Genomic DNA, 26,557 nt, shown 5'->3' with positions numbered 1-26,557 from the left:
TAAAAAATGGTATTTTTAAAAAGTGGTATTGGAAAATGAGTATTTTTGAAATTCCCCTAGATTTTATTGCGTTTTTGAAAAATTTATTAGTCAATTTTGTAGTTTATGAGTATGATCATTAAAAATATTCTGTTCAATTAAACTTTATTATTAAAAATCATATAGAGAGTTCAAACAGAATTTTTATTTTTTTTCATAGAAAGTAATTAATATTATATTATATTTAATAATAAATTTACAAAACATATAAAATGGTATTTTTGAGAAGTAATATTTGAAAAAGGATATTTTGAAATTGATCCTAAATTTAAATTAGTTAAGAGATGATGACATGATTAATGCTGCGAGGCTCGCATTTAAATAACATTACTAGAAAACTTGTTGTTACTAGAAAAGAAATTAATGCAGTGCGAGCTATTCATGCTTTTCATGCATATATGATAATTACTAGAAAAGAAAAAGTCTTTGTCAAGAAAATACTTTAAAATTGACATAATTTTACCTAATTTTATTATTTCAAATTTAAATAACATTAGATTTACAAATTTAAATCAGTTAAAATGTTAAATTAGATCTTTTTCATTCTGATACTTCTCAAGTAAAACTTCCATTTTTCATATAGAATTGCTAATTTTTCCAGTTATTTAAGAAATTAAAATCAAGAATAAAAATTTAATGTGTTCTTAGTACTTATTTGTTTATTTTTAATGGTGTTTTCGATTCATTAATCTAGTTGATAATATACATTACATATAACAAAAATGCAAAAGAATATACCCTGACCTTATTAAATGATTTTGAAAAATCATCCTCACCAAAGAATTATATGGTTCTTCATTAATGATGATGTATCACATAATCTAGCAAAAACAATACAAGTTCAATCCATTATTAATTAAACTTTTGAAAAATATTAACAAAACGTGGAGAAATGTCCATTACAAACTGAACAAACTTGAGAACGATTGGGAACAAAATTGAAATGAGAATTCAAAGTGGTATGTTAATATCATCATTAAACTTGTTATTAATCACTTTGAAATTACAAAGACATATCTTTTTCTAGAATAGAACTATCATATTGTTAGATCATCCGGCCATACCAAATACTAGTTCAATCTGATATGTTAAGTTTTGAATAGTACTAAGTACTTATAACAAATTAAACATAATACTAACTTTTTAATCACTTTGAACCTTAAAGAACATTTTGTTTTTGCTTACAATTTTGTTTGTTTTTTTCACCACATCTTTCAAATTTCAACCATGTGATTTGCCTTTTGCCCATTTGATGAATAGTTTGGTTTTTGGATATATATGTTTATAAATGTAAACAGATCAAATGCAATTGCCACGTCTCAGCTTCACTTATCTTTTATCATTCAAAAACCTAAAAACTAGATTTGCCACATTATTACAAAATCCTTTTTTTTTTGTCAAGCTATTACAAAAATCTCATTACAAAGTCATTACAAAGTAAAATAAATTGCTTTAGAACTTGTACCTTTTTAGATTAGTAGCCCATTTTATAAATCACTGGTCACTAGTCACTACCATTTGAATTTAGTCCTCTTTATTCAAAAGTTGTTCTTTTTCAAAAATGCTACTCTATAAGAAAGATTCATGAAGTGTTGTTATAAAAATTTGATTTTTGGGAAAAAAAGGAGATGAATTTGCATGTTGAAGCCATCATTGTGGGTATAGCTGAAGAGGAAACATTCAAATGAAAGTGTAAGGGATCTTTACAAACTTGTTAGATACCTTTTTCTTCTGCTTCTCTCTCTCTCTCTATCTACCATTGCCAAGTATCAACCTTTCTCTCTCTCTCTGCCCGAGCCACTCATTGTCTTTACTCTTCTCTCGCAGGTCACTATTAATGACCCCTTTGAGCTGTTGCTGCTTCTTTGTCTGTTGTTCTAAAATGGGTCTTTAGATATCCGAGTTTTTGGATCTGGGTTGTTCAAATTTCTTGTAAAGTCTTCTCCTTTAACCTCAAGTCTGAAGATTTACTCACTTAAAGTCACTCCATTTTAAGTTTCCCGAGATGGGTTTAGCTTAAATCTTCTACTTTGAGATTTGCGTCTTTTAACTTCTTCTTCTTTGAGATTTGGGTCTTTAGCAACGAAAAAATGGCTCCAAGGTTTGATTTTTCAGATTTGTGGGCGAAAGATACGAGAAGAGGTACACCAGTAGTGGTGAAAATGGAGAATCCCAATTACTCAATCGTTGAAGTTGAGGAACCTGACAGTGCTTTTCAACCAATGGAGAAGAGTAGAGGCAAGAACGCTAAGCAAGTGACTTGGGTTTTGCTTCTTAAAGCTCACAGAGCTGTTGGGTGTCTCACTTGGCTAGCTACACTGTTCTGGTCTCTCCTTGGTTCAGTCAAGAGACGGCTAAGTTTCACTCATCCACTTGGCTCTGAGAGACTTGGTAGAGACAGATGGCTTTTCTCAGCTATTAAGCTCTTCTTAGCTGCTTCATTAGCTATTCTTGGGTTTGAATTAGTTGCTTATTACAGAGGATGGCATTACTTCAAGAACCCTAATTTACACATCCCGACAAGCAAACTCGAGATCCAGAGCTTGTTTCATCTGCTTTATGTTGGTTGGTTGAGTTTAAGAGCTGATTATATCGCTCCTCCAATCAAAGCTCTCTCTAAGTTTTGTATTGTGCTGTTCCTTGTACAGTCTGTAGATCGTTTGGTTCTTTGCTTAGGCTGTTTTTGGATCAAGTTTAAGAAGATTAAGCCGAGAATCGTTGAGGCGCCTTTTCGAAATGATGACGTTGAAGGGTCAGGATCTGAGTATCCAATGGTTCTTGTTCAGATACCAATGTGCAATGAGAGAGAGGTATGGAGAACAAAGTATCAATCTTTTTAAATGGTTATGTGTTTCACTATGGTATTAGACTAATGGAGTTACATAAATGTTTATTCTTGTTTAGGTATATGAGCAATCTATATCTGCTGTGTGCCAGCTTGACTGGCCAAAAGATCGAATACTGATTCAGGTTCTAGATGATTCAGATGATGAAAGCATCCAGCAGTTAATTAGAGCTGAGGTTACTAAATGGAGCCAAAAGGGTGTTAACATAATTTACCGGCATCGCCTGGTTAGAACTGGATACAAAGCTGGTAACCTCAAATCTGCAATGAGCTGTGATTATGTGGAAGCTTACGAGTTTGTTGCAATTTTTGATGCGGATTTCCAACCTAACTCGGATTTCCTTAAACTAACCGTTCCACATTTCAAGGTCAGTAGATAGGTGAATTAGTGAATATGTTTGGTTTTGTCATAAGAGTATGAGAGAACCATATTAGGTGAGTCTTCTAACATGTAAATGCTAATGTTATTTCAGGAGAATCCTGAGCTAGGTTTGGTTCAGGCTAGATGGGCGTTTGTGAACAAAGACGAGAACTTGTTGACCCGTCTCCAAAACATCAATCTGTGTTTTCATTTTGAGGTTGAGCAGCAGGTAAATGGTGTGTTCTTGAATTTCTTTGGTTTCAATGGAACTGCTGGTGTGTGGAGAATCAAAGCCCTTGAGGAATCTGGAGGTTGGCTTGAAAGGACAACTGTCGAGGATATGGATATAGCTGTTCGGGCTCATCTCCATGGATGGAAATTCATATATCTTAACGATGTCAAGGTACTATCATATTGTGTTTCTTGTAGCATTTTCATGAAGAACCTTGATTAAATTTGACTAAAAGTATAAATAATTTTTAGGTTCTTTGTGAAGTTCCTGAGTCATATGAAGCATACAAGAAGCAGCAACATCGATGGCACTCAGGACCTATGCAGCTATTTCGCTTGTGTCTTCGAGCGATCTTGACCTCTAAGGTATATAAAAACTGTTGTTTGGTACAAAATCTGTGATCATTTCAGTGATGTAATGGTTTATTTTATCTTCCTGCAGATTGCAATGTGGAAGAAGGCAAATCTGATACTTCTATTCTTCCTTCTAAGGAAACTCATACTTCCTTTCTACTCCTTCACATTGTTCTGCGTGATTCTTCCCATCACCATGTTTGTTCCAGAAGCCGAGCTTCCTGTTTGGGTCATCTGCTATGTACCGATATTCATGTCATTACTCAACATTCTTCCTGCTCCAAAGTCCTTCCCTTTTATTGTTCCTTACCTCTTGTTTGAGAACACAATGTCGGTCACCAAGTTCAACGCGATGGTCTCTGGATTATTCCAACTTGGTAGCTCTTACGAATGGATTGTAACAAAGAAAGCAGGAAGATCATCAGAATCTGATCTTTTGGGCCTCACCGATAAAGAATCCAAGAAGATGCCAAACCAAATACTAAGAGGAGTTTCAGACAGTCAGCTGATGGAGATAAACCAAGTTGAGGAACAGAAGAAACAACCAGTTCCCCTGAAGAAAACGAATAAGATATTCCACAAAGAGCTCGCGCTAGCTTTTCTTTTGCTCACCGCAGCAGTTAGGAGTCTCTTGGCCTCACAAGGAGTACATTTCTACTTCCTCTTGTTCCAAGGTCTCACCTTTCTTCTTGTGGGTCTAGATCTCATAGGCGAGCAGATGAGTTGAGTAACCAAATCAGAAGAAGGAGATGAGAAGCTTCAGAGCTACAGATAATATGATGATTCAAGAAGATTCAGTTAACTCTGTGAGTTTCCTTCTCCTATTACCACCTTTTGTTGTAGCCATAGTTTGTTAGGCATTTATTGATTTTAATTTTGGTTTATTACTTACTTCTCTCCATTGTGATTAAACCCTTGGTAGGTTAGAGTCTTAAGCTACAATTTTATAGTTATTACACCTATATATAGATAGCATCTCTACCAAAGTCAGAAACTTGTGGCTTAGTGTCTGATGAAAGAACTTTTTCTTTAAAGCTCTTCCTCTCTTTTTTTGGTTTCTGATTAAACTTCCTATTTTTAAATTCATTATCACATCTTATCTTCATATTTCATTCTCTGATCTGAGAATTAATAACTAAAGAAGAAAAACCAGATTCTGATCCGACAAAACTAGAACAAGTAAGAATAGAAAAATACATTTTTGTCTTGACTTGAGAGCTCATCTGGATCTGTGTCAAAACGTGGAGGGAAAGTGTCGGCAGAAACATAAACCAGAGAGACGTGTGAATCTCAATAATGGCATTAATACAAATCATGTGAGAGTTGATGAGATAAAAAAACAAAACTGATCTACTTTGATAAGCTTCTCTGAGACCAAAACCTAATGATGATCATGTTCTTGTTCTTGTCCAATGATCTCTGAATAAAAATAGTCAGATGATTGATTATTCTGTATTTATACAAACTGCTGAACATTTTCTGAATTACTTCATGCAGCAAAGTTCTTTTGAATTTTTCTAACTTAAAAAAAGATTCACATAAAGTTATATCAAAACAGGTTAATCAACTCAATCATCCACTGAGAAATCTGGCTCATCTGGTTTAGGCAGCATTGGTATTTCAACATCTTTCAACTTATGAGCCGTCCTTCTTGTGTTCTTAGCAAATCTTGAAGCAAGTATGGTTGCAGCAAAGTGTGGTTTCACATTAGATGTATGATGACGAGCTTTAGAGCTTTGTGTCAATCCTTCATGACTCATCTCCTCGGTTGCAGCAACCGCTACAGCTTCTTCTTCGTCATAAGAAGAGAATGACTCAGCCAAGCTAAGACTCTTGGCCAACAGTTTCCTCTTATACCGTCTCCAAGCGACTTGTACAAAACAAGCAGCCCAAGTTCTCCACTGGTGAGAGTAATAACGGAATGTGTGTTGCAGCTTCTTGCTATGTAAACGCCTGAATTGGTTTGCCACAAATTTGAGATCCCCTGCTTGTAAAGCAAAGGCTTCAACTTCTTCTAAGGCTCGCACTGTTCTTGTTGATGATGGTAAGTTTACTGTTGATTTTGGTAGCAATGCCCACGCGAGAAGCTCTTCTCCGCAGAAATCTCCTGGTCTGAGTGTGATTGAGTTGTAGAAACCGGTTCTGCCTCCATTAGTCGTCGAGCTATCGAGTTTTCCACGGATGATGAAGAGCATTTCGGTCACTGGATCACCTTCACGTACAATATAGTTCCCTTGTGTGCTTAGAGATGATGCTAATCGTTCACATATCGCATCTAGTAATTGATCATCCATTTGCGCAAATAGCGGTACCTGAAAGATCATCGCAAGAACTACGAGTCAGACCACAAACCACCGAATGGTACAATCTTTTTATGCTGAACAACCGACTCAAGTAGACTAAAAACCAGTCAAACCAGTTGGAATGTGTTGGAGTTGAGTGGTGAATAGACTTACACGACGAACAAGATCGAGACAGAGATGGCGTTGGATGTCTCTACGAAGATCTGCAGGTAATGAATGAAGAATGGTTTCTTCATCAACGCCTCGAGTCGCCAGCCATTTATACTGCACGAAACGCCTCACTCGTTCTCTTAGATTCTGCGGTAGTAGCCTATGTCCCATCCATTCTTCTGTGTCTCTTCTCTTCAGTCTCCACTCCTCAAGCCTCACCGTGATTGATTGCAAATACGTCTATAATACATCAACCAAAATAATCATTCTTGACTCAGTTCTATAATTTTACTGATAACAAGAAAAGAGATTAACATTTTACCTGCATGTTTCCTATTAAAAGAGCAAACAAAACCAGACCAAAGATCGCCACCAGGATAGCAAACATTGTCTCAAGAACAGAGGTACTTGTGCTCAGGTTTTGTCCATAAGAACTTTTACAAGAAAGCTATGTTAGGAGAATCAGTAAAGCAATGAGAAGAAGAGTAATGAATTGAATAAAAATACCTTAGATTCTGCAGTCCAAACCATAAGCAATACAAATATTTCTCCAAGAAAGGCGAAGAAACCACGTTTTTCGTGAGAGCATCCGCGAAAATCCCGAATGTGAACTGGATATTATTCGAAGGATCACAATTGCTGAAGACAACTGTTACATTCTCCCAGACATGCCTAGTGGGACGGTTCAATGTACCACAATCAAAGTAGTCCGTAATACACGGTAGAGACCCTGATTCTTTGTGACATTCTGCTTTCCAACACGTCGCTTGGCGTTCTATTGACAATAGATACCACGCCGAACCTAGAATCTACACAACACAAATGTGAAAACATAAGAAGAACATAACATAACATTAAACTGAGCCTCAAGCTCACTCCAGTTCCATAATTTCAAGAAAACATAACATAGCTACTTAGCATCTACTATATAAGCTGGTAGCCTAATACTTAATGTAGCATTAATCAACTCACATGGCTAGCAAGCATATACTGGAGGAGATTGTAAGCAGCACCGGCCCAAGCAGTGGTTGTAACAACTCCAGTTGCTTTGATAATCTCGGCGCTAAGAGGGAAAATAAGATAAAGGCGAGGAATGTATTGAACAAGAACTATGAGCACAAGAGCATTTGTTGTATGATCTGAATGCGAGCTTCTGATTGATGGCAAAATAAACCAGCTAACAATCTGCAACAATAGAGACACCATCAAACTCTTAATACAAACAAAAACTCTATAAAGAAACTAAAACCATGTGGCCCCGGTCTTCGGTCCCAACTAGTTCGTGGGTCTACCACGGATTAAGCATTGAGACCAAAGCTCAAAAGTGGCCACACGGGTAATGAAGAATCAAGATTTGCATAACTTTATATATATACCTGAGGAAGAGGCAAACAAGCGATGAGATCAACAATGAAATCTGATCTCAAGTATCTTCTAGCAATCAACTTAGGATCTTTAACAAGTTCACCACGACCAAACACTCTAGAAGTACGAGAAACATAAGCTGTTCTGAATTTGATAACAATATGCAAAACATAGAACAAATCTGCTAGTGTTCTGAAGAAAGTAATAACGATCCCAAGCTTCAAATCTGTAGTCATACAAGAAGACCGACCATTGCGTTTGACTGAAGAGAGAAAAAAGAACAAAGGGTCGACGTAAAGTGCAACAAGACACCAAAAGAGAAAAATCCTGTTCCATTGAAGCACAGCATCACCACCAGGATCTAGAATCTTGTCTCTTTCGATCTCGAAGTTCTCTGGAAACACTTTGAATCTACCAAATCTTGGGATTTTCAAACGTGTCTTGCTCTTCTTTTGTACTACTTCTGGTTTTGTAAATTGAGCCGTTGTTGATTTGAACAATGGCACTACTCGCTTCTCTCCTACTTCTATGGTTTGTTGTTTCTCGTCTCCATAGAATCTGTAATTAACAAAAAAATAAGATCAAGAACTGATCATTACAAAACAATGTACTAATGCAATTAGAAAGACTTATATAAAGATATATAAATTTAGTATAAAAGAATGTGAAAACAAAAAAACTTAAAAAGGATCAAAACTTTATTGGGATTGGCCAACTTTTTTTTATACAATCATCATATTGAGAGAACCCAAAAAAGATGAAAAAAATTCTAGAACCTGACAGTATTGTCTCTTTTGAACTCCATCTTTTGTGTAAGTTAAAGACTTGTCAAAACAAGAATCAAGAACAGATTCTATCTTCTTGTTTTAGACAATGAGAAAGGAATCAGAGTATGAGAAGAAGGTTGTGTTCATGTTTCAAGAAAATGGCAGAGAGAGAGAGAGAGAGAGAGAGAGAGAGAGAGAGGAGAGATGGGCTGTAACAGATTTATTGGGTTTGACTTTACGTGAAAGAACAAAAGATGAAGAGAGAGAGAGAAGCAGAAGAAAGAAACAGCTAATGTAATGCTGCTAGAACTAAGTCTAAAGACTAAAGAGAAGGTTAAAACGAGTGAAAGAAACAAGTTAAATTAGTATTACTAAACTTGTTTGTTGTGATTTATTTTAATGTTTTCTTGGAAATTGTAAAGAGAGAGACAGAGATGAGAACGTGGCTTCCATTAAAGCTCTTTTATATAATTTTGTTTTAAGGAGATGACCAAACAAAACAAATTCTCAAGGACAAAGACGACGCGACGACTCTTCTCTCTTAGCTAGCTCTCTTCCTCTCATACTATCTATCTCTCGTGTGTTGCGTATAGGATTCAGTATTTTTGCATTTTTATATATGATTTGTTAGAGACCATACAATGTGTATCATTTAATACCAATCACAAAATGTTAAAAAAAAAAAAAAAGAACTCTCTAGAGTGTATCATTTGAAGCTTGGGATCGTCATTTATTTTCTTCAGAATTCACTAGCAGATTTGTGAATATTAATTATGTGTATGAAGAATATTATGTGTTACTAATCCGAATGTTTAAAATTTTATTAAGGTGCTAATTGGACGATCGGATAACATCTAACGTCAAATTAATTAAGCAAAGATAATGTTTACTTACAATGTGGGTTATTTATATACCTTGCTTTGAAGAGAAATGAGTTATACCTTGGTCTTGTTTTTAAACATGGGTTAATTTATAAAAGGCCGTAGCAAATTAATGTAGCTATATTTCATTTGTTTTGTTATATAAAATGGTATTCAAAAAAATTATTTCATATATTTGATAGATTCGAGTTTTTCTACAAATTTTAGATTTATTTGATATTTTATTGTAATAAGTAATCTCTCTATTATGGCTCTGTTAGTGACTCTTCTATCGTTTGGAGTTCGATTCTTGACAACACAGACGACTCAAACTCAGTATGAAATTAATGACGAATGATTGGCGACAAAAATAATAATTAGAAATTGACGACGAAAAATACGTCAAAGGTGTTTGAAGATGAGTTTAGAATTGCAAAATGTTAGTACATTGTTCACTTTTTGTACTAATAAGAAAACAGTTAATGGCATAGGACATCATTTTTATGTATTAGCAAGCATCCCATAATATGCTTTAAGGTCTTAGTTTAAATGAACTCACCTTCTACAAATTATCTACATGACTTGTTTACTTCAAAACCTAATTATATGTTTTTTTGGTTACTACAAGCCTTATTTTTTCTTGGTGCAAAAGATTTTTTTTTTTTTAAATCTAAAAATTTATTAGTTACGATTTATTATAGAGTATAAGAAATTGATTAATTAATACATCTTTATATTATTTTTCAATTCAAAAATACTTTTGTATGGCTTCTATTATTTTTCAATTTACAAGTACTTTTAAAGTTATTAGCAGAAACATTTCTTAATAGTATATTTACAAATCCAATAACTAACTATAGATGAATATATTATAACTATCGTTCGGTTCTCGCCTTAATTTAAATGGATTGTCGCTCTTTTGTTTGAAATTCAGAAATGTTCACATTACAGAAAACAACAACTCAAGGGTTCAATATATCAAAATCAAGGTTTCTAAAGATTGTGTAGTTGAGCCACCACACAAATTATATATATATATATATATATATATATATATATATATATATATAATTACTTAGATACAATTCAGCAGTTTTATGGTTGTGCTGTGCAAACTAATATCATCGTACGTGATAGATTTATGAATAGTGTAAAGTGTTCATAATTTATGACGAACCCCACCCACCCTCACCCATCCTGCCCACGTCCAAAGTGGGACATTTCAAGTCTTCCTAAGACAAATATGCGACTATTCATTTAATTTCTCAAATTTGTTTTTAATAAATAAAATATTTCAAAGTAGCTTTTTATTACATACTCCAAGTGACTATGGTCTTTTTTTTTTTTTGTCGACCAAGTGACTATGGTCTTTGGCATGACCAAGTATCAAGTTCGAATTGCTTGAAAAAATAGATTGTGTAAGCTCAAAAGGTGAACATTTTGGTTCTGAGGTTTATATGTAATTGCTACGAAACTGAATAGGTATTCTTATCTTACGTAGTTACGTTAAAAAAAATTGCAACAGTAAAGTGATCATTACGAAATTTAAAAACACTGAACTGAACCATCTGCAGTCATACATAGCAAGACCTGAACATAGGAGAACATCAAAAATGAAAAGGCCCATCTTAAACCTAGCAGAGACATTCTACATCCTCTACATTATTATCACAGGCTGTACTGGAGACAAGTTTCTTCAAAGCCTAAAAGGAAATAAGTACCTGCCAGAGTGCATATGCAGCTCCTCAGCCAATTTAAGTTTGCGAAAAAGAATGACCAGAGAGGTTTTGAAGACAACATCAGTTTTTCAAACATAAGAGCATATAGAAGCAGAAGCAGAGTAGAGGTAAACTATAATGAAGATCCCAATGCAGGCCGATCAAGATAACCAAGAAGCCAGAAGCAGATAAGCAATGGAGCAGAAGTAGAGGTGTAAACTATTATGAGATCCAAAGCAGGCGATCAAAATGACCAGGAAGCCAGAAGCAGATAAGCAATGAAGCAGAAGAAGTTGTAAACTATAATGAAGATCCCAAAGCAGGCTGATCTAAATGACCAAGAGCCAGAAGCAGAAGTAATGATGGTAAACTATTATGACGACACCAAAGCCGATCAAAATAACCAAGAAGCCAGAAGCATATAAGCAATGAAGCAGAAGAAGTTGTAAACTATTATGAAGATCCCATAGCAGGCCAGTCAAATTAACCAAGAAGCCAGAAGCAGATAAGCAATGAAGCAGTAGAAACCCGAAGAAACCTCGACACAACAGAACATAACACATAGAAAAACAAAGAAACACATAGGTTTTTAGCATAATTCTGTTTGTCTTTTAAGAAGTTGGGTAGATATTTAAAAGTACTTTACCTAAAGGCAGATACAACTACGGCCAAACGCAAAAAGAAGCATCCCAGCAATTCAAAAGTAGCAAGCACATCAAACCCACCCCACAGCTAAAACATGTTCTCTTAGTGAAATTCACAGATACTAATCTCCCTTAAGCGTCCTCTTGACATCACAAGCATACAGTCGACTCCTGAATCCTGATCCCATTACTTGCTATCTAGACAAGTAAACACTCAGCTCCGGCTTCTACGCACATCTTTCAGACCATTACTGCAAATAAAAAAATTATCAGCCACATTCTATGGAGGAGAAATATGAATGTAAATAGAATGCCACTATCACTTAATATAAATAACAAGTACTTTGACATCACTTCAGTTTCAATGACTTATTAATCAAGATAGCATATACTCTAGAGTAAAGGGAGTTTACCCATTAGCATATGGCACCTCATCACGTGCTCTATAAGGTGGTGGTGACCTACTGTACCGACCACGAGGAGAAGGACTGCGACGCCTTGGAGGAGGAGGAGATCTTGCACGAGGGCTGTAACTCCTGCAAAAACAAAAGACTAGTTAGTTAATCAATGAGCTAGAACAATGGATTCTAGTTACAAGTCTTCAATCAGAAAGAAGAGGGACAATAACCTCCGTCCACCATAAGTTGGGCTCTTTCTGTATCTTGGAGGACTGCGACTACGGCTACGGCTGCGACGCCTCCCAGAGCCACCACGTGAGCGACACTCACGCGCAAAGTGACCAGACTCACCACACTCATAGCACTTCAAATCAGAACCACCACGGCCACGGCCACCATCACCTCCACGACCACCACCGCCTCCTCCACGACCACCACCACCACCACGGTTATGAGACTGTTCTACCCTCCACCCATTCTTGCCTAACACAACAGTACAGAGCATACATATATTAAACTCTTAAACCCCCTTAGTAACTCATACATCAGACCATCTGCACCGTAATAATTCAAAAGGATCACACTTTCTTCTAAAATAGGAAACCAATGAATACCATCTAGTTCACGGATGGCGTCACGGGCATCCCTTGAGTCTTCAAAATCAAGAAACGCGTAACCAGGTGGTCTTCTAGCAACCCAAACACTGCACAAACACCAAAAGAACAATGAAGAGTAAATTCAATATTACACACACTTCACATCAATCAAAGCCCTACAAATTAGCTTAAAGGAATCAAAATTACATACCTCCTGATCACACCATAGGTACGAAACTCATCCTCGAGTTCACGCTCAGTAACTCGCGGATCCAAATTACCCACATACACACGCGACATTATTTCCCAAGTTACCTATCAAATTCAACAACTCATAACTCAATTCTCTAAACAAGATTACCAAAATCAAAACACCAAAAACTTCAATTCAAAAGCGATGAATTCAAAAGATCAAATCTCTTGATCGAAGAACAGACGAACCAAGAATGAGACAACAGAGATCGCGATTACCTGAAGAAACTAGGAGTTGTGTGAGAAACGGCTTCTCTCTTTCTCTCTCTCTCGCTCGTCGTGGGAATTAGGGTTATCGACTCGAGATTGAAGATGGAAGTTTTTTTAAGTATGGGTCAACTTTAAAAGTCCTCAAAAATTATTCTTTGTTTTGGGCTTTATATGGGCCTCATAAGATTATGTAACAATACAGCCCAGTTAAACTTTATGTCGAATGTGCGTAACTTCAACATAAAGTTACGAACATGCTGCTGATTCGTTATTGTAGTATTGGGCTATTGTTGGGCCGTAACTGCATTAGGCTCTTCCACTAATTTATTCTAGATTTTTCGTTTTTCAAATCTCAACCGTTCATAGAGTAAAAACGGTTACGATCATTAGGATATCAATAAGGGGTTTTTTTAATTTTGTATCATAGAAATATTATAGTAGTACTAAAATTAAAAATTTAATTGGTAAAAGTATTTTAGACATGTTTTGTATCTTATATAAAAAACTTTCTTACTCATTAAACTACTTTCTACATTTAATTTAATTACAAATTTATCTAAGAAATCATCTAAGATCTCTCTATTTTTTATGGCCTTAGCCTACTCAAAGCGGGTTACACAATAAACTTCCTCTTAAAATTTAATTATCACAAGAATTTAATTCGCGGTACACCGCAAGGGTAATATTTATGTTTTAATTTTTATATGTCAGTGGAAGTTATACTATGATGGTTCGTCTCAAATGCTATTTTACTATAAAATTTTTTTATCATAGTGATATAGAACTTGATCAGCTTGAACAGAATAATTTTGGTTGTAGTTGTAGAAGTTTATGAAACAAAAAGTTTGGTTCCTAATGTTAACAAATGTTATGAATTATTAATTTAGAGGTTGTAAAAAAGTTTAGAGTTGAGAATTTATGTGCGTATATATAATTTGATAATGTACTTTTATTTGTTCTTTTTAAGGTTTTAGGCATGTTTGAACATTGGTTTTAACACGCGACGTAGGTTTTTATGTTTTTTAATTTAGGAATAATTTCAATTAATGTTAATGGCATAACAATGTAAATATGTTTAAACTCCAAGGGGTTTTTCAAATAGTGTTGCAAAAATGTTATAGTTGATGTTCGTTTAACATAATTTAGAGAGGGTTGGTTTAGGAAAAGTTGACTAACTTAGCTGAAATGTGGACTAAATGACTTTATATTTAGTTAAGTGACATTGTTAACTCTATAAATAATTAATACTACCGTTAAGATTTGAGGCTTATATTTAAAACATGAACATTGTTTTATAATGAAAGATGAATAACAATGTTTATCTTCTTTTCGTCGCCTTTGTCTACGATTAGGCGCATAACTTCAGTGATAAACCGAGACAATCATCATACTTCAAAAAAAAAATTTGGGGCCAACATTTGGAACTCAAGGTAGATTATTATTTGTAGTTTCCCTTATACACCATGCCATTAATTTAAGTGAAGTATTTATGAAATATAGTGTTCGTTTCTTTAGCAGTTTGTGCAAAATTTGGAGACTTAGTCACTAATATGGACAAGATTTTGATGAACCTGAATAGTAAGTGCCATGATATGTATAAGAAGAAAGTAAGTGAAGCAATGGTGATTTTGTAAATACAAAGGAATACCTCGAAAGCAAAACTTAAATATTAGTCAGTTTTTATGAATTTAACATAGACTGGAAAAGTTAGGTGATTTGAAATAAGAAAATAAAAAATTATTCAAAACATCACAAATACAAAAAAAAAAGTACTTTATCGAATTATGAAAATTATGTAATAATAATATTTTGAGAATGCAATCTGAAAATTAGAATAGTAATAGTAATGGAAGATTGAATAGTTTATAGTCATAAATGATGCAAAATAAACATATTTTCAAAGCTAGAATCATTTTCATGAGCTTGTAAGCTACATATTTTAGGAAAGCTAAAATTAATAATACTATCTTAAATCATAGTAATATACATCAAATTATATATGATTCATCCGTTTATGAAAAAGATTTTTGCACTTTTATCTCGTCATTGTTTTGTTGAACCAATCTTGTCACAGTCATATAACATTCTAGTTTTCAGACATTTTGCGTAGAACGCGCGCATATGGATGTTGTGAGATAATATATCTTTCCTCCTATAGTAAATTATACAATTTAGCCATTGCTGCAAAGAAAATAAATAATATAATAGGAATTCAGCAATTTATCAATAATTTAGATGAAAAAAAACTTTTTGATACTGATATCTATATTAACATTTTTGAAGTACCTTTTGGAAAATAACCTTTTATTTTGTATTATTTGCATAATAAATCCCTGCCATTTAAATAAATAACAAACTTTTAAGATAAAATTTGTAATTAAATTACACCAGAATTGCAAAATTAGAAACTAATATTTATTATATTTAACAAAATTTCCTAAATTGTCTCCCTAATAAATTGAATATCTCTCCAATATCTGTATATGAACTTATTTGTTTTAAATTTTAAATTATTACATAAAACATAAGTATAATAAAAATACAATTTTTTTTCACATATGTAGCAATTTGAATTTTTGAAAACGGACGTATATTACTCAATCAATAAAAGAAAAAACATATATGTATAACGTCCCACATCGGGTATAAAATTTTAGACAATGGTGCAGAACCATTATAAATATGACTAATATGAAACTTAAACATCCAAAATCTTGAATGAAAGATTACAACAAAAAAGGTTTTACTAAATTTTAGGGAATCCAAAATTTCAAAATCTTGATTGGTTAAAATGAGTTTTTGGAAAACAAAAACCAAAATCTCTCTCGAAATCTATAAAACGTTCAAGGTTTGTATTGTACATAAATATGATTTAACGGGTTTGAGTTTTATGTTTTTCTTACGGGTTATCTTACGGGTTAACATAACAAAAAAAATAACAAATATAACTTAAACATATTCTTTAAGTCCCGCCAGTTACAAAAAAATATCTCGCGAGTTAAGTAATAAAAATAACAATCAAAAATACAATTACACAATCTTAAACACTAAAAAGGTAATAAAATTAACAAATATAATTTAAATATATATATATTTTAGTCAAAACAATCATCCCGCGGTGTACCGCGGGTTAAAACCTAGTTTCTAATAATTGTCCACGTGCAATGTAGGATATCTAAATGTAAATATAATGTAAAATATTTGTGGAGATCATTGAAATATGGTGTATTCATTCACGTTGTTGTTGTATACTAAAACAAAAACCCTAGTCTATTTTTAAAGAAGAGGTTATTCACGACATGATCATTGTCAAACATTTAATATAAAAGAAAATTTTCATTCTCCCAAATTCCCAATTCTTTCATATCTATTTACCTAGTTAAATCACAATATTTAAAATAAACATTTACCATATAATCCAATCCATGGTTCTAGTCTGAAAAGACGTAAGGCTAATTCGTAGTTTCGAACTTTTATCCGATTTTTAAGATTAGTTTTAATGGCAGAATCTTAGAGGCAAAAACTACATTATAAAGTAAGATTCTGCCATTAAAACTGGCCTAAGACCATAATTAACAGAGGACTTTTAACTTAAATTTTTTTGTTAAGAAAAGCTTTTATCGATTAATCATGCTCTAAGTTTCACTTTTCAGATAGGTTCACTTAACAACAAAAAAACACTGACGTGACAATGTATAATATTCAGATATTAGTTTGGGATTAAACCAATAATATCCAAGCATTCCCAAAAGCAATTATATTTTATTTCTTTGTAGTTATTTATTTATGATTTAGTGCGCACCTTCCTTGAACCAAGACTCCATTCATTGAGAGGATTAGATTATTTTGTTGTGTATTATTGAGATGTCGTCTTCAAGTATCCACTTGGAGTTTGAAGTATGACGACAACAAACAATTATTCCTTTTCTCCTTTTTTCTATTGAGATGGTGACAAGTTCAATTGATGATTTTAAAGATGGCACTCAATAACGACCTATTTCCTCGAAATTGCTATATATATAAATTATTATGATCGATAAATTTTTAGACAAATTTTTATTTTAGAGAAAAAATTCAGAGCGACAAAGAAGAATTTTCTGCTTTTTTTGATAAACCGCGTTATTTTTTGTATGTTCGAAATATTCCACAAAATTAGCTTATTTGAAATAAATTAAGTAATTATTTTGTCAAAAACAGAAAGACCGATCTATAATATTGTTTTTATATAGGTCAAGAAATGAATCATGCACTACTTCTATGTTTAGTATTGACATCTTATACCAATTATAGTGTAATTAACCGACCCTCTTACAAATGACATAACATAAATCATACAAGTAAGAAACATTACTTTCGATTTTTATTCTACTTTATTCCTAAAAGATGGACAAAAGAAAAAGTGATTCAAATAGGCAACATGTATGATTTTATAATTGTTACAAGTGGTTCCAACAAATTGCTAAATATATTCCATTTTTGAGCGTCCATAATGGAAATGTTAGATTTTAGTAATTAATAAACTAATAACCAATGGATAAGAAAAGAAAAAACGAATGGTGAGAGCACTAAGAAAAAAGAGCGAGGTGACTCTTATATTTATTCCACCATATTCCCTCTAAGAATACAATATTGGTCAAGAACTTCACCATCACATTTTCATGATCTCTATATGTCATCCTTATCATCCCTTCATTTTACTTTAATTTTTGTTTTAAAGATCGTGAAATTGAAATGTCTAATATAGTGACAACCATATTAGTTTCATGACTTTATTTATTGACAAGTTTTTTTTTTTTGCATTTTATTGAAACTTAAATTTCCAACTAGTTTTATCTATATTCCATTGGCGAATAATTTTTTTTATATATATTACTCTATTATATATAAGTATAGAACACGTTTGTCTTCGCTTATCTGATCTGAAACTGAAAATATCATCATGTGTCACTCATTCATTGGTTTGTATATTTTTTTTCTTCTAACATTCGAGAACATAGAATACGTTGTTTCACCCAATAAAAAACAAAAAAAAAAATATCTTTTTACAAAAAAAAAAAAGTTTTGGAATTAATATCTTATTATTTCTGAAGAAAAAAAAATAGAGAGAATTGGAATAAATTAGGTTTATTTAGGGATCCCTAAATTATTTAAGGCTTATTTGGTAGGTAGCCAAAATTAGGTTTCTTTTGGTAGCTAGATAGCAAAAATATTGAGGTTTATTTGCAATTGTAAATAAATTAGATGTTAATTTCGCAAATATATCTTACAAATAACGTTAATTAACTAGCATGTTTTTTGCATAGTATATAACGCCGTCTTCTAGTTAATATCATATGAAAGTTCAGTAAGATAGTGACACGAGCAAAGGGGGCAGAGCTGTGTCGTGAATCTCGTGATTACAAAACTGGCTTTTTAAAGAGCAGAGGAACAATAAAAACCATATGCTTCTCTCTGACATCAAACTCAACTCTCTTCTCTATCTCCCTTTTATTTGTCTCCTTCTTCTCTCACTTCCTCATGGAATATTCCGGCGACCAAAGATTCGACGTGATTATCGTCGGAGCAGGAGTTATGGGAAGCTCTGCCGCGTACCGGCTGGCCAAGAGAGGTCATAAGACTCTCCTTTTAGAGCAGTTTGATTTCCTCCACCACCGTGGCTCTTCCCACGGCGAGTCACGTACCATACGTGCTACTTACCCGGAGGATTACTACTTCGCCATGGTTACGGAGTCGACTCGGTTATGGGCTGAGGCTCAGTCCGAGATTGGATACAAAGTTCATTTCCCAACTCAACAGTTTGACATGGGTCCTGCTGATCAGCAGAGTCTTCTCTCTGTTGTCGCTACGTGTCAAAAACACGGGTTAGCTCATCGGGTTATGGACTCTCGAGCTGTTTCCGAGCATTTCTCCGGGAGGATTAATATCCCGGAGAACTGGATCGGAGTTTCGACGGAACTTGGTGGGGTTATTAAACCCACCAAGGCCGTCTCCATGTTTCAAACGCTCGCGTTTGGACATGGAGCCGTCTTAAGAGACAACACCAAAGTTGCAAACATAAAGAGAGACGGTGAAAACGGGGAAGGGGTCATAGTATCCACGGTGAAAGGAGATAAGTTCTACGGTAAAAAATGCATTGTTACCGCGGGTGCATGGATAAGTAAGCTGGTGAAAACTGTGGCCGAGATAGATTTTCCCGTGGAGCCGCTTGAGACGACGGTTTGTTACTGGAGGATCAAAGAAGGCCACGAGGAGAAATTCACGATCGACGGGGAGTTTCCGACTTTTGCGTCATATGGAGCTCCGTACGTGTACGGAACTCCGTCCTTGGAGTATCCGGGACTGATCAAAGTGGCGGTTCACGGTGGGTACTGGTGTGATCCGGATAAGAGGCCATGGGGACCAGGAGTTAAGCTAGAGGAGCTTAAAGAGTGGATAAAGGAGAGATTTGGAGGGATGGTTGATTCGGAAGGACCCGTGGCGACTCAGCTTTGTATGTATTCGATGACCCCGGACGAGGATTTCGTGATTGATTTTCTTGGAGGGGAGTTAGGGAGAGATGTAGTGGTCGGGGGAGGGTTTTCCGGCCATGGGTTCAAGATGGCACCGGCGGTAGGGAGGATACTGGCGGATATGGCGACAGAGGGAGAGGCCAAAGGAGAAGGAGTTGATATGAAGCAGTTTAGTCTCCGGAGGTTCGAAGAGAATCCTAAAGGGAATGCAAAGGAGTATCCTGACCAAGTGATACTTGATATCCCATTGAAACATTAGAATTTGGTTACAAAATGTCAAGTCTTGAATAAAAATAAAATTTTAAATTCGTTATATATATGGTTTTAAAGTTTTTCTCAACTAGTAAAATCATAATGTGTAACGAGACAGACACTTCAGCTTTGAGAGTAAACAAACTTCAACTAGATCTTTTATTCAACACTTCATTATATTGTATGGTTTTACAAATAATGCTTCATTAAAGAAAAGAAATAAATTTCATCACGATATGTAGCAATAATATTATGATGCATTTTGACATTCAAGTAGGTACAACGTTTAGAACGTGATGGATGGATACATAGAGAAAGTATGAGTCCAAGACAAAACTACACAAAAAGTTTAAAAAGTTGAATTAGATTGAAGTGATTAGATTGCGTTGCAACTAGATTTGATGAATGTTTGTGATATATCATGGCTTAATTAAGCTAAGCACAAGCAGATCAAGAGTCACTTGGACTATGTCTTCTTCTATAGTGTAGGACTTAATTATATGCTCTTTTCTCCAAATTAGTAGAAAGATTATGTTCTACAGTTTACTTTAATTGGAGATTGCTGTAATCATCTTCTTTAATGTTTTAATACTTTGGGTTGTGAAGAAAGATACAAACAAAAGTACTTTTAAAATCAAATTTGCTAAGTTATAAAAGGACGAATTAATTGCTTACAAATGTAACTTGCAAATGATAAATAAGTTCATCTTCAATTACATTAAACTTTTGGTCTTAAACCCTTTGATACAACCGATTCTTGAAACTAATCTTGGCAATGACAAGTAAACTTATCTCTTTCGCATTATGTTCTTGAGTAAATACGAACCTTAAATTTGTTCTTTTCTTAAGTCTAACATGAAGAATAACACAAGTATAGATGTAGTCTCCCTTTTTCTTAAGTCTAAACTTAACCATAATTCATTTTCCGCGAATAAAAGTAAACTCTTTAGCAATGTACTTAGTCCTATCATGATGTACCGAGTTCTAACCTAGCAAAAAAAGCACATGAGTCACAATTTAGCTTAAAACTCCCTAAATCAAATTCCAATTTACTACAAAATCTTCACAGAAAGTAGAAACTAGGAGACACTAGCACAATAGAGAGAATTGGAATAACAAAAGTTATCATTTATTTGGGTTCACATAGATAAATTCCTCGTTCACCGAGGCTCCTAAACAGAAATCAAACAAAGCAAAGCAACGGAAGACTCACTTCCTTAATGTTCAACAAAATAAAACTCAAAAAAAATCCCAAAATAAGCAAACAAAATCCACTGGTGAACCAACTTTTGAAAAAGGTCGAACTTATCAAGCATCAAGCACAAAGAACTTGAACATGCTTCGAAATGCTTTGGAGCATCTTCGCTTTGGCGGATAGTACCGTCGCTTCACCTTCCTCCATCCCATCCGGCACATACAACTCCACCCTTTTCAGCACACCTCTAGGCTCACTGCCCTCACGAATCAAATACCTCAGTATATTCAACTCATTCACAGTACCACCAAAGTTCCTAACCACCACGAGCTTTAGTGACCTCCTTATACACTTATAAGTCACGTCTTCCATCCAAAATGTGTCTGGATTGATGCCACCATAGTTCAGAAACTTCTACAAAATATATAAACAAAATTAATCATTTGCATTTTTAAATAAACGTTACTATACTCATTTGATAAAGTGCATATATAGAAATCATACCGGGACAGGGTTTGGAGGAAGCATATCCAAAGTTACACTCTCCAAGTTAGGGCAGTTCCTTAAAAGCATCCTAATTCCATTGAACTCCTTCGTATGCAACTTTGTTCTCAAGACCAAATGTTGTGTTTCCACAGGATGGAGGTAATAGTATGGATTGTCACATTCCGGAATAGCCTTCCATAAGAAAAGAAAAAAACATATTAAAATATCAACAACACATCAAAACCTTCTAACGTAGTAACTTATAAACCTAAATATTCACACTTAGCATGATAAATATCTTTCATCTATTCTATACAACAACTATATCTTCAACATATGTTCTCTTCACTAGACTACAACAACTATATCTTCAACATATGTTCTCCTCACTAGACTACAACAACAACTACTACCATATCGCGAAGAATATTAATATACGAAGGATTCCTTAAATGAACATACAACTTACTATGAAAATGTAATCTAAAGAATATAAACACTTAAAAACATACCTGAAGGAGATAAGGACACACAGTCAAGGTTTGAGCATCTCTAAGACCATCATTGAAGTAGCCAGAGATAACTGCACCCATTATACGCGAGGTTCGATTTGGTTTGTTGTACTCAAGCTCTCCCCCAAAATCTAAATACACATTTCTTATGACCGCAGGCATTTTCTCGAAATACAAGTCAATGATTTGGCCTGTGTACTTGAAGCTGAGTATCATTGGCAGGTTGAAAGAGATATGCATGTGAAAGAAGTCGGAATTCTCAATGACTAGCTCTCTTAAGTACTGCCCGGCTATCAAAGTGATATCAACCTCCCAACATTGTTTGATACTTAGACTATAGAGGGAAGGATAATTAGATAAGAACACGTAGAGGTCTTCAAGCCTCATCCAACCAACGGATAGGCTTCTTAACAATCCCTTGGTTGTGAGTTTAGAGGGATCGAACTCACACCCGTAGATTGTTAGTGACTCAAGGCTTGTTAGACCGTAAACACATTCTGGCAATTTAAAGAAGAAAAAAAGATTTGATACATCACCGTAGCCTCTCCACGCAGGATTGGTAAAGTCAAGAACTAGCTTCTTCACACGCTTGGAGACCGCGAATTCGATTAGATCCTCGATAGCATTCGGGAAACCCAGCGGACTAGGGAAACAGAACTCGATACTTTCCACGACTTGATGATGAGGAACTCTAGAGATCCAAGTATCAATGAAGCTAAAGAAGGAGATCCAAGCGCTGTATCTTGAAAACGGATCGGTGATAGAACTGCTCACGTACTCGGATTCCTTGAATGAAATGTCCTTGATCTGGTAGCAGATATACCTCCACCTCCTGGAGATACCACTGGTTCTTACACATTCCTTGAACGACAAGTAAGAGATTATCGTAAGTAAAAGAACGTCGGGAAGACAATCGAATATGTCTTGTCCATTTGGAGCCATTGCAAGAGAAAGGTAGTGAGTTTCAAAAGAAGGAGATGTGTTTGCGAAATGATCCAAATGGCTTGAACCTGACAGAGACTGTTAGCTTCTCTATATATTCTAAAGGTCTTGATATTTTATTTTTTTGATATGGAAGGTTTTTATCACTTGTTGAATAATACTTATCACAAATGTCGTAGTAACTTTGAATAAGGGCGAACATAGAAATATATAAACCCCAAAATGGAAGTTAATCTAAATATTAGAATATGACAGTGAGAAAACAACTGTAAATCAATCCAGTGACATAGTTTTGGGTTGATACAAAATTAATGAATTTTTGACCTCATCTTATAGGATTAGGTTTGCCACATAGCCACGACTCATCTCTTCCAAGATATTATTTGGTTCTGACTTAAGTGGCCACTATTAATTTTCAAAGAATAAAGAAAATTTATTAAATATATTTAAATTTAAATATGTATTTAACATCTTATTGATACTATTATCTATGGCTCAAATGAATAATATGTTAGTCTCTTAATAGTCTCTTAATCTACGACATACAAAAGTACCCACACTATGTTAGTCTCTTAATATTCTTCTTAAAATGCTTTAGAATAAGGATGCATTTCATCTTGACTGAATCAAAAACTTTATACATTTAGCTCGTTAAAATGACCTAGTTAGAAAATATATGAGCTAGGACTTAGACCATCATTATTGGAAGCCTCTTAAGCAAATCTTAGCGATGCCCATAGCGTAATGCAATATAAATGATGAGCTTTTGGATGAAAAAGACATTCATAACAATGTGACTATTCTTTTCAATACTATATACTAAGCTTCTCCTCGATTATTTTGATATGCTACGTCGAAGCATTTTCTCGGAAAGATTATACTATAGAGTATTGAAAAGAATAGGTCACATTGTTAGTGAAAGATTATTTTCCTAAATCTCATCATTTATATTAAATTACGTTAAGTCATATGTTTTCTAGGTCGTTTATGTATGAAGTTTTCTTATTCAGTCAAGATGTGACATTGTTGGAAAGAGTTAACCTTTATAGCAGAAGGATGGAGCCAAGATATTACACGATCCGATCCTTGAATAAGTTTTGACCTATTCAAGACTTCTCACTATCGAGTTTTGTTTATCTTTGTCTTATATATAGTTATGTTCTCCGTTTTTGTTCTATTTACAAATAACTTGAGCCTAGGTAATAAGGAGGACTTGTACGTAATGATGTGAAATGTGAACCATAGATAACAATAAGAGAAAATCGGAAAAATATTCCTGTTGTTATTTTTGACATTAATACCTGAATTTTATAGTTAGAAGAAAAACAACTTATACTATTTAAATATATTTATTTTACAAAACTTTATTTTTGGTGGATTTGAAGCCACGGTATAATAGCCGTTGAAAAGGGTTACAAAATTCATAAACGACGTAACTTTTTAAAAATACTCATTTTAGTGACATTTAAGAAAATTTCTTTTAAAGTGCTTTGGTAGTAACAAATGAATTACCTAATTTGTAGAATCTCTCCACTTTTACGCAAACCCTTTTCCATCTCTGAACTAGTCTACTCCATGACCGCGGAAACAACGAATCCATCGCCGCAGTCATTTTTGTTTCCAGTGTCGGTCCTTGCATTCTAGTGGCCTAAATCATAGTTAAATAATATGATTATTTATATAAAGGTTAATGAAAAAATTTATTAAAATATTGAAATATTTTTTTAAAAAATTAGGAAACATTAGTAAATACTTTAATAATGTAAAACAATCTTAAAATCAACTTTTTTACTTTTTATCACAACAAATTCATCGTTTAACTTTTTTTTGAAGAAGTTGAATATTATAAATGATGAAATATTTGAAAATTTTATTGTTGAAAAGAGAATTAAACCAAAAATAATGAATAAATAAAAAAGAGGAAAAACATATGTGAAAGGAAAAAAAATGGAAAACAAAAAAAACTATAGATGTATAGACTCGAACACAGAAATTGCCGCTCATAGTCACATAAATAACCAACAACCCTACCTAAGAGCACCTCCAACTATGAGAGCTCTATAGTAGTTCTTGAAAAACAAGAATATTAATAAAAGAAAAGTGTCTTTAGGGTGTTAGAAAGAATATCTTAGTTGGTAAAAATCTAAGGTATTAAACGTCCAAAGAAAAATTAGATAAGATATTTTCAGGTTTTTTTTCCATAAAACTTTGACGTTGTTTACGGATTCTGTAACGCCCGTTAACAGCTTTTAAAGCATGGGTTGGCGGTTTTTTCCCGTTCATTTAGCTTTCTCAGCTTCTCCTCCCTGTCCCAAATTTTATGGCTCTGACTATAACTACACAAACTCAAAAACATAGGTTTGAATTCACCAACAATTTTAGATTAAATTATTTTTAAATCAAATATACTTTCTTCAAACAAAAATTGTTCATGTATTATAAACAAAATGGCTAGGAAAAGAATAGATGATATATTTTTATGGGTTTTTCCTGATAATAACACCAGTAAGATGTTAATAGTACACATTTTTTAACACTGCAATACTTTATTAAATAGAACCAATAACATCGTTATTCAAAGCAGAAGAGATACATTAGGAACATAGGAGAAAAAAGAAAAATTATAAATATTCAATCGTCGATATTTACCAAATTTCATTAATTTTGAATAATTTTTTTATTTTTTTTTATTTTATAAAAGTGTTTGCAATTATTTCCAGAAATAGGCCCATACTTATTATTTCCAGAAATAGGCCCATACAATAACCCATTAGGACTCGGTCTAAAACATCAAACCTAGCTAAACCAATCAAAAAACAAAACAGAACCGATTTTAGAAAACCAAATCTAACCGATTACTGCAAAACCCTAATATGCAAACGTAGAACACGTTGCAGCCGCCGTTCAGATCTGTCGATCCACGTCGGAACAGGTTCTCTGGTGTGCTTGGACGTCGCGGATAAAACGGAGGAGGTGATCAAGGATTGGTTTACCTCTTTGCCACCGTAGAGAAGTTTTAAGAAAGAGGAAGGACCCAAGTTGTTTGTTGTCGAGAAAATTTCAGGTTTGACTGTAAGATTGAAGGCAGTTGGGAGTAGATCTGGAATCTATCGATAGTGGTTTGGCTTCACCGGGCCGGAGTGGACCTCCCCCATCGAACATCAGCCTCATGAAGCCTCTAGGATCTCTAGTCCCCAGATATAACCGTCTTCTTCCTCATTCCTCGCCGTGAAGTCTTCCTCTAGCTTCCACTTTGCGCTGCTACACCACCGAAATCATGAATAATGTCTCACAAAAGCTTCTCATCTCCACTTCTCCCTTGGTTGTGCTTGGTTTGTTTAGAAGAGAAGATGCAGCAGATCATGATTGAAGTACCATGAGCCATAGAGTAATCATCATCGCTCGAATCAACGGAAGACCCCCACCGACGGTGCAAGAGATTGTGCTTAGAAGAAGAAGAGATTTGAGAGAGAAATCGCCGGGAGGTGGTCTCACGCGCCGCATGTTGATCTCACGCACCCAACTTCTCTCTTATTTTTGTTTAGGTACAAAACTAAAATCAAAGCTG

At 34.3% G+C, this 26,557-nt stretch overlaps 5 protein-coding genes across 7 annotated transcripts; 2 read left to right on the top strand and 3 right to left on the bottom strand.

Annotated features, from left to right (window-relative positions):
• Window positions 1–1,585: 1,585 nt before the first annotated feature.
• LOC17888694 (probable xyloglucan glycosyltransferase 8) lies at window positions 1,586–5,477 on the top strand. Of its 2 annotated transcripts, XR_002834358.1 has the most exons (7): window positions 1,586–1,731; window positions 1,867–2,849; window positions 2,944–3,252; window positions 3,358–3,648; window positions 3,729–3,842; window positions 3,919–4,636; window positions 5,389–5,477. XR_002834358.1 is itself a non-coding variant. In XM_006293726.2 (6 exons), the coding sequence occupies exons 2-6, from the start codon at window positions 2,130–2,132 to the stop codon at window positions 4,555–4,557; spliced, it is 2,073 nt and encodes a 690-aa protein (XP_006293788.1). In that variant the 5' UTR covers window positions 1,586–1,731; window positions 1,867–2,129; the 3' UTR covers window positions 4,558–4,916. The 2 variants fall into 2 exon arrangements, 1 of the variants encoding a protein (XP_006293788.1); XM_006293726.2 differs by lacking the exon at window positions 5,389–5,477 and having other exon boundaries at window positions 3,919–4,916.
• Window positions 5,182–8,715, bottom strand: LOC17888217 (probable cyclic nucleotide-gated ion channel 14). The gene is made up of 7 exons (XM_006293305.2): window positions 8,425–8,715; window positions 7,660–8,206; window positions 7,256–7,468; window positions 6,791–7,092; window positions 6,606–6,717; window positions 6,287–6,523; window positions 5,182–6,142 (listed from the first exon to the last, which is right to left on the bottom strand). The coding sequence occupies exons 1-7, from the start codon at window positions 8,451–8,453 to the stop codon at window positions 5,399–5,401; spliced, it is 2,184 nt and encodes a 727-aa protein (XP_006293367.1). The 5' UTR covers window positions 8,454–8,715; the 3' UTR covers window positions 5,182–5,398.
• A 2,076-nt stretch (window positions 8,716–10,791) lies between these two features.
• LOC17889621 (serine/arginine-rich splicing factor RSZ22A) lies at window positions 10,792–13,193 on the bottom strand. 2 transcript variants are annotated; one of them, XR_002834359.1, is made up of 7 exons: window positions 13,103–13,193; window positions 12,843–12,946; window positions 12,650–12,738; window positions 12,266–12,518; window positions 12,051–12,173; window positions 11,640–11,888; window positions 10,792–11,531 (listed from the first exon to the last, which is right to left on the bottom strand). XR_002834359.1 is itself a non-coding variant. In XM_023784800.1 (6 exons), the coding sequence occupies exons 2-6, from the start codon at window positions 12,929–12,931 to the stop codon at window positions 11,852–11,854; spliced, it is 591 nt and encodes a 196-aa protein (XP_023640568.1). In that variant the 5' UTR covers window positions 12,932–12,946; window positions 13,103–13,193; the 3' UTR covers window positions 10,812–11,851. The 2 variants fall into 2 exon arrangements, 1 of the variants encoding a protein (XP_023640568.1); XM_023784800.1 differs by having other exon boundaries at window positions 10,812–11,888.
• A 5,322-nt stretch (window positions 13,194–18,515) lies between these two features.
• Window positions 18,516–19,985, top strand: LOC17890053 (probable sarcosine oxidase). Its single transcript, XM_006294231.2, has one exon. It carries the CDS (start codon window positions 18,611–18,613, stop codon window positions 19,859–19,861), a length of 1,251 nt encoding a protein of 416 aa, XP_006294293.1. The 5' UTR covers window positions 18,516–18,610; the 3' UTR covers window positions 19,862–19,985.
• Window positions 19,986–20,961: 976 nt separating this feature from the next.
• On the bottom strand, window positions 20,962–22,989 carry LOC17889047 (putative F-box/LRR-repeat protein At5g54820). Its single transcript, XM_006295585.2, has 3 exons — window positions 22,048–22,989; window positions 21,554–21,727; window positions 20,962–21,463 (listed from the first exon to the last, which is right to left on the bottom strand). The coding sequence occupies exons 1-3, from the start codon at window positions 22,987–22,989 to the stop codon at window positions 21,170–21,172; spliced, it is 1,410 nt and encodes a 469-aa protein (XP_006295647.1). The 3' UTR covers window positions 20,962–21,169.
• Window positions 22,990–26,557: the final 3,568 nt, after the last annotated feature.

The sequence above is a fragment of the Capsella rubella genome, unplaced genomic scaffold (genome assembly GCF_000375325.1).
Source record: "Capsella rubella cultivar Monte Gargano unplaced genomic scaffold, Caprub1_0 scaffold_4, whole genome shotgun sequence".
NCBI classification, from domain to species: Eukaryota; Viridiplantae; Streptophyta; class Magnoliopsida; order Brassicales; family Brassicaceae; genus Capsella; species Capsella rubella.
The sequence above is the reverse complement of the archived record's forward strand: the minus strand, read 5'-3'. Positions and strand labels throughout refer to the sequence as shown.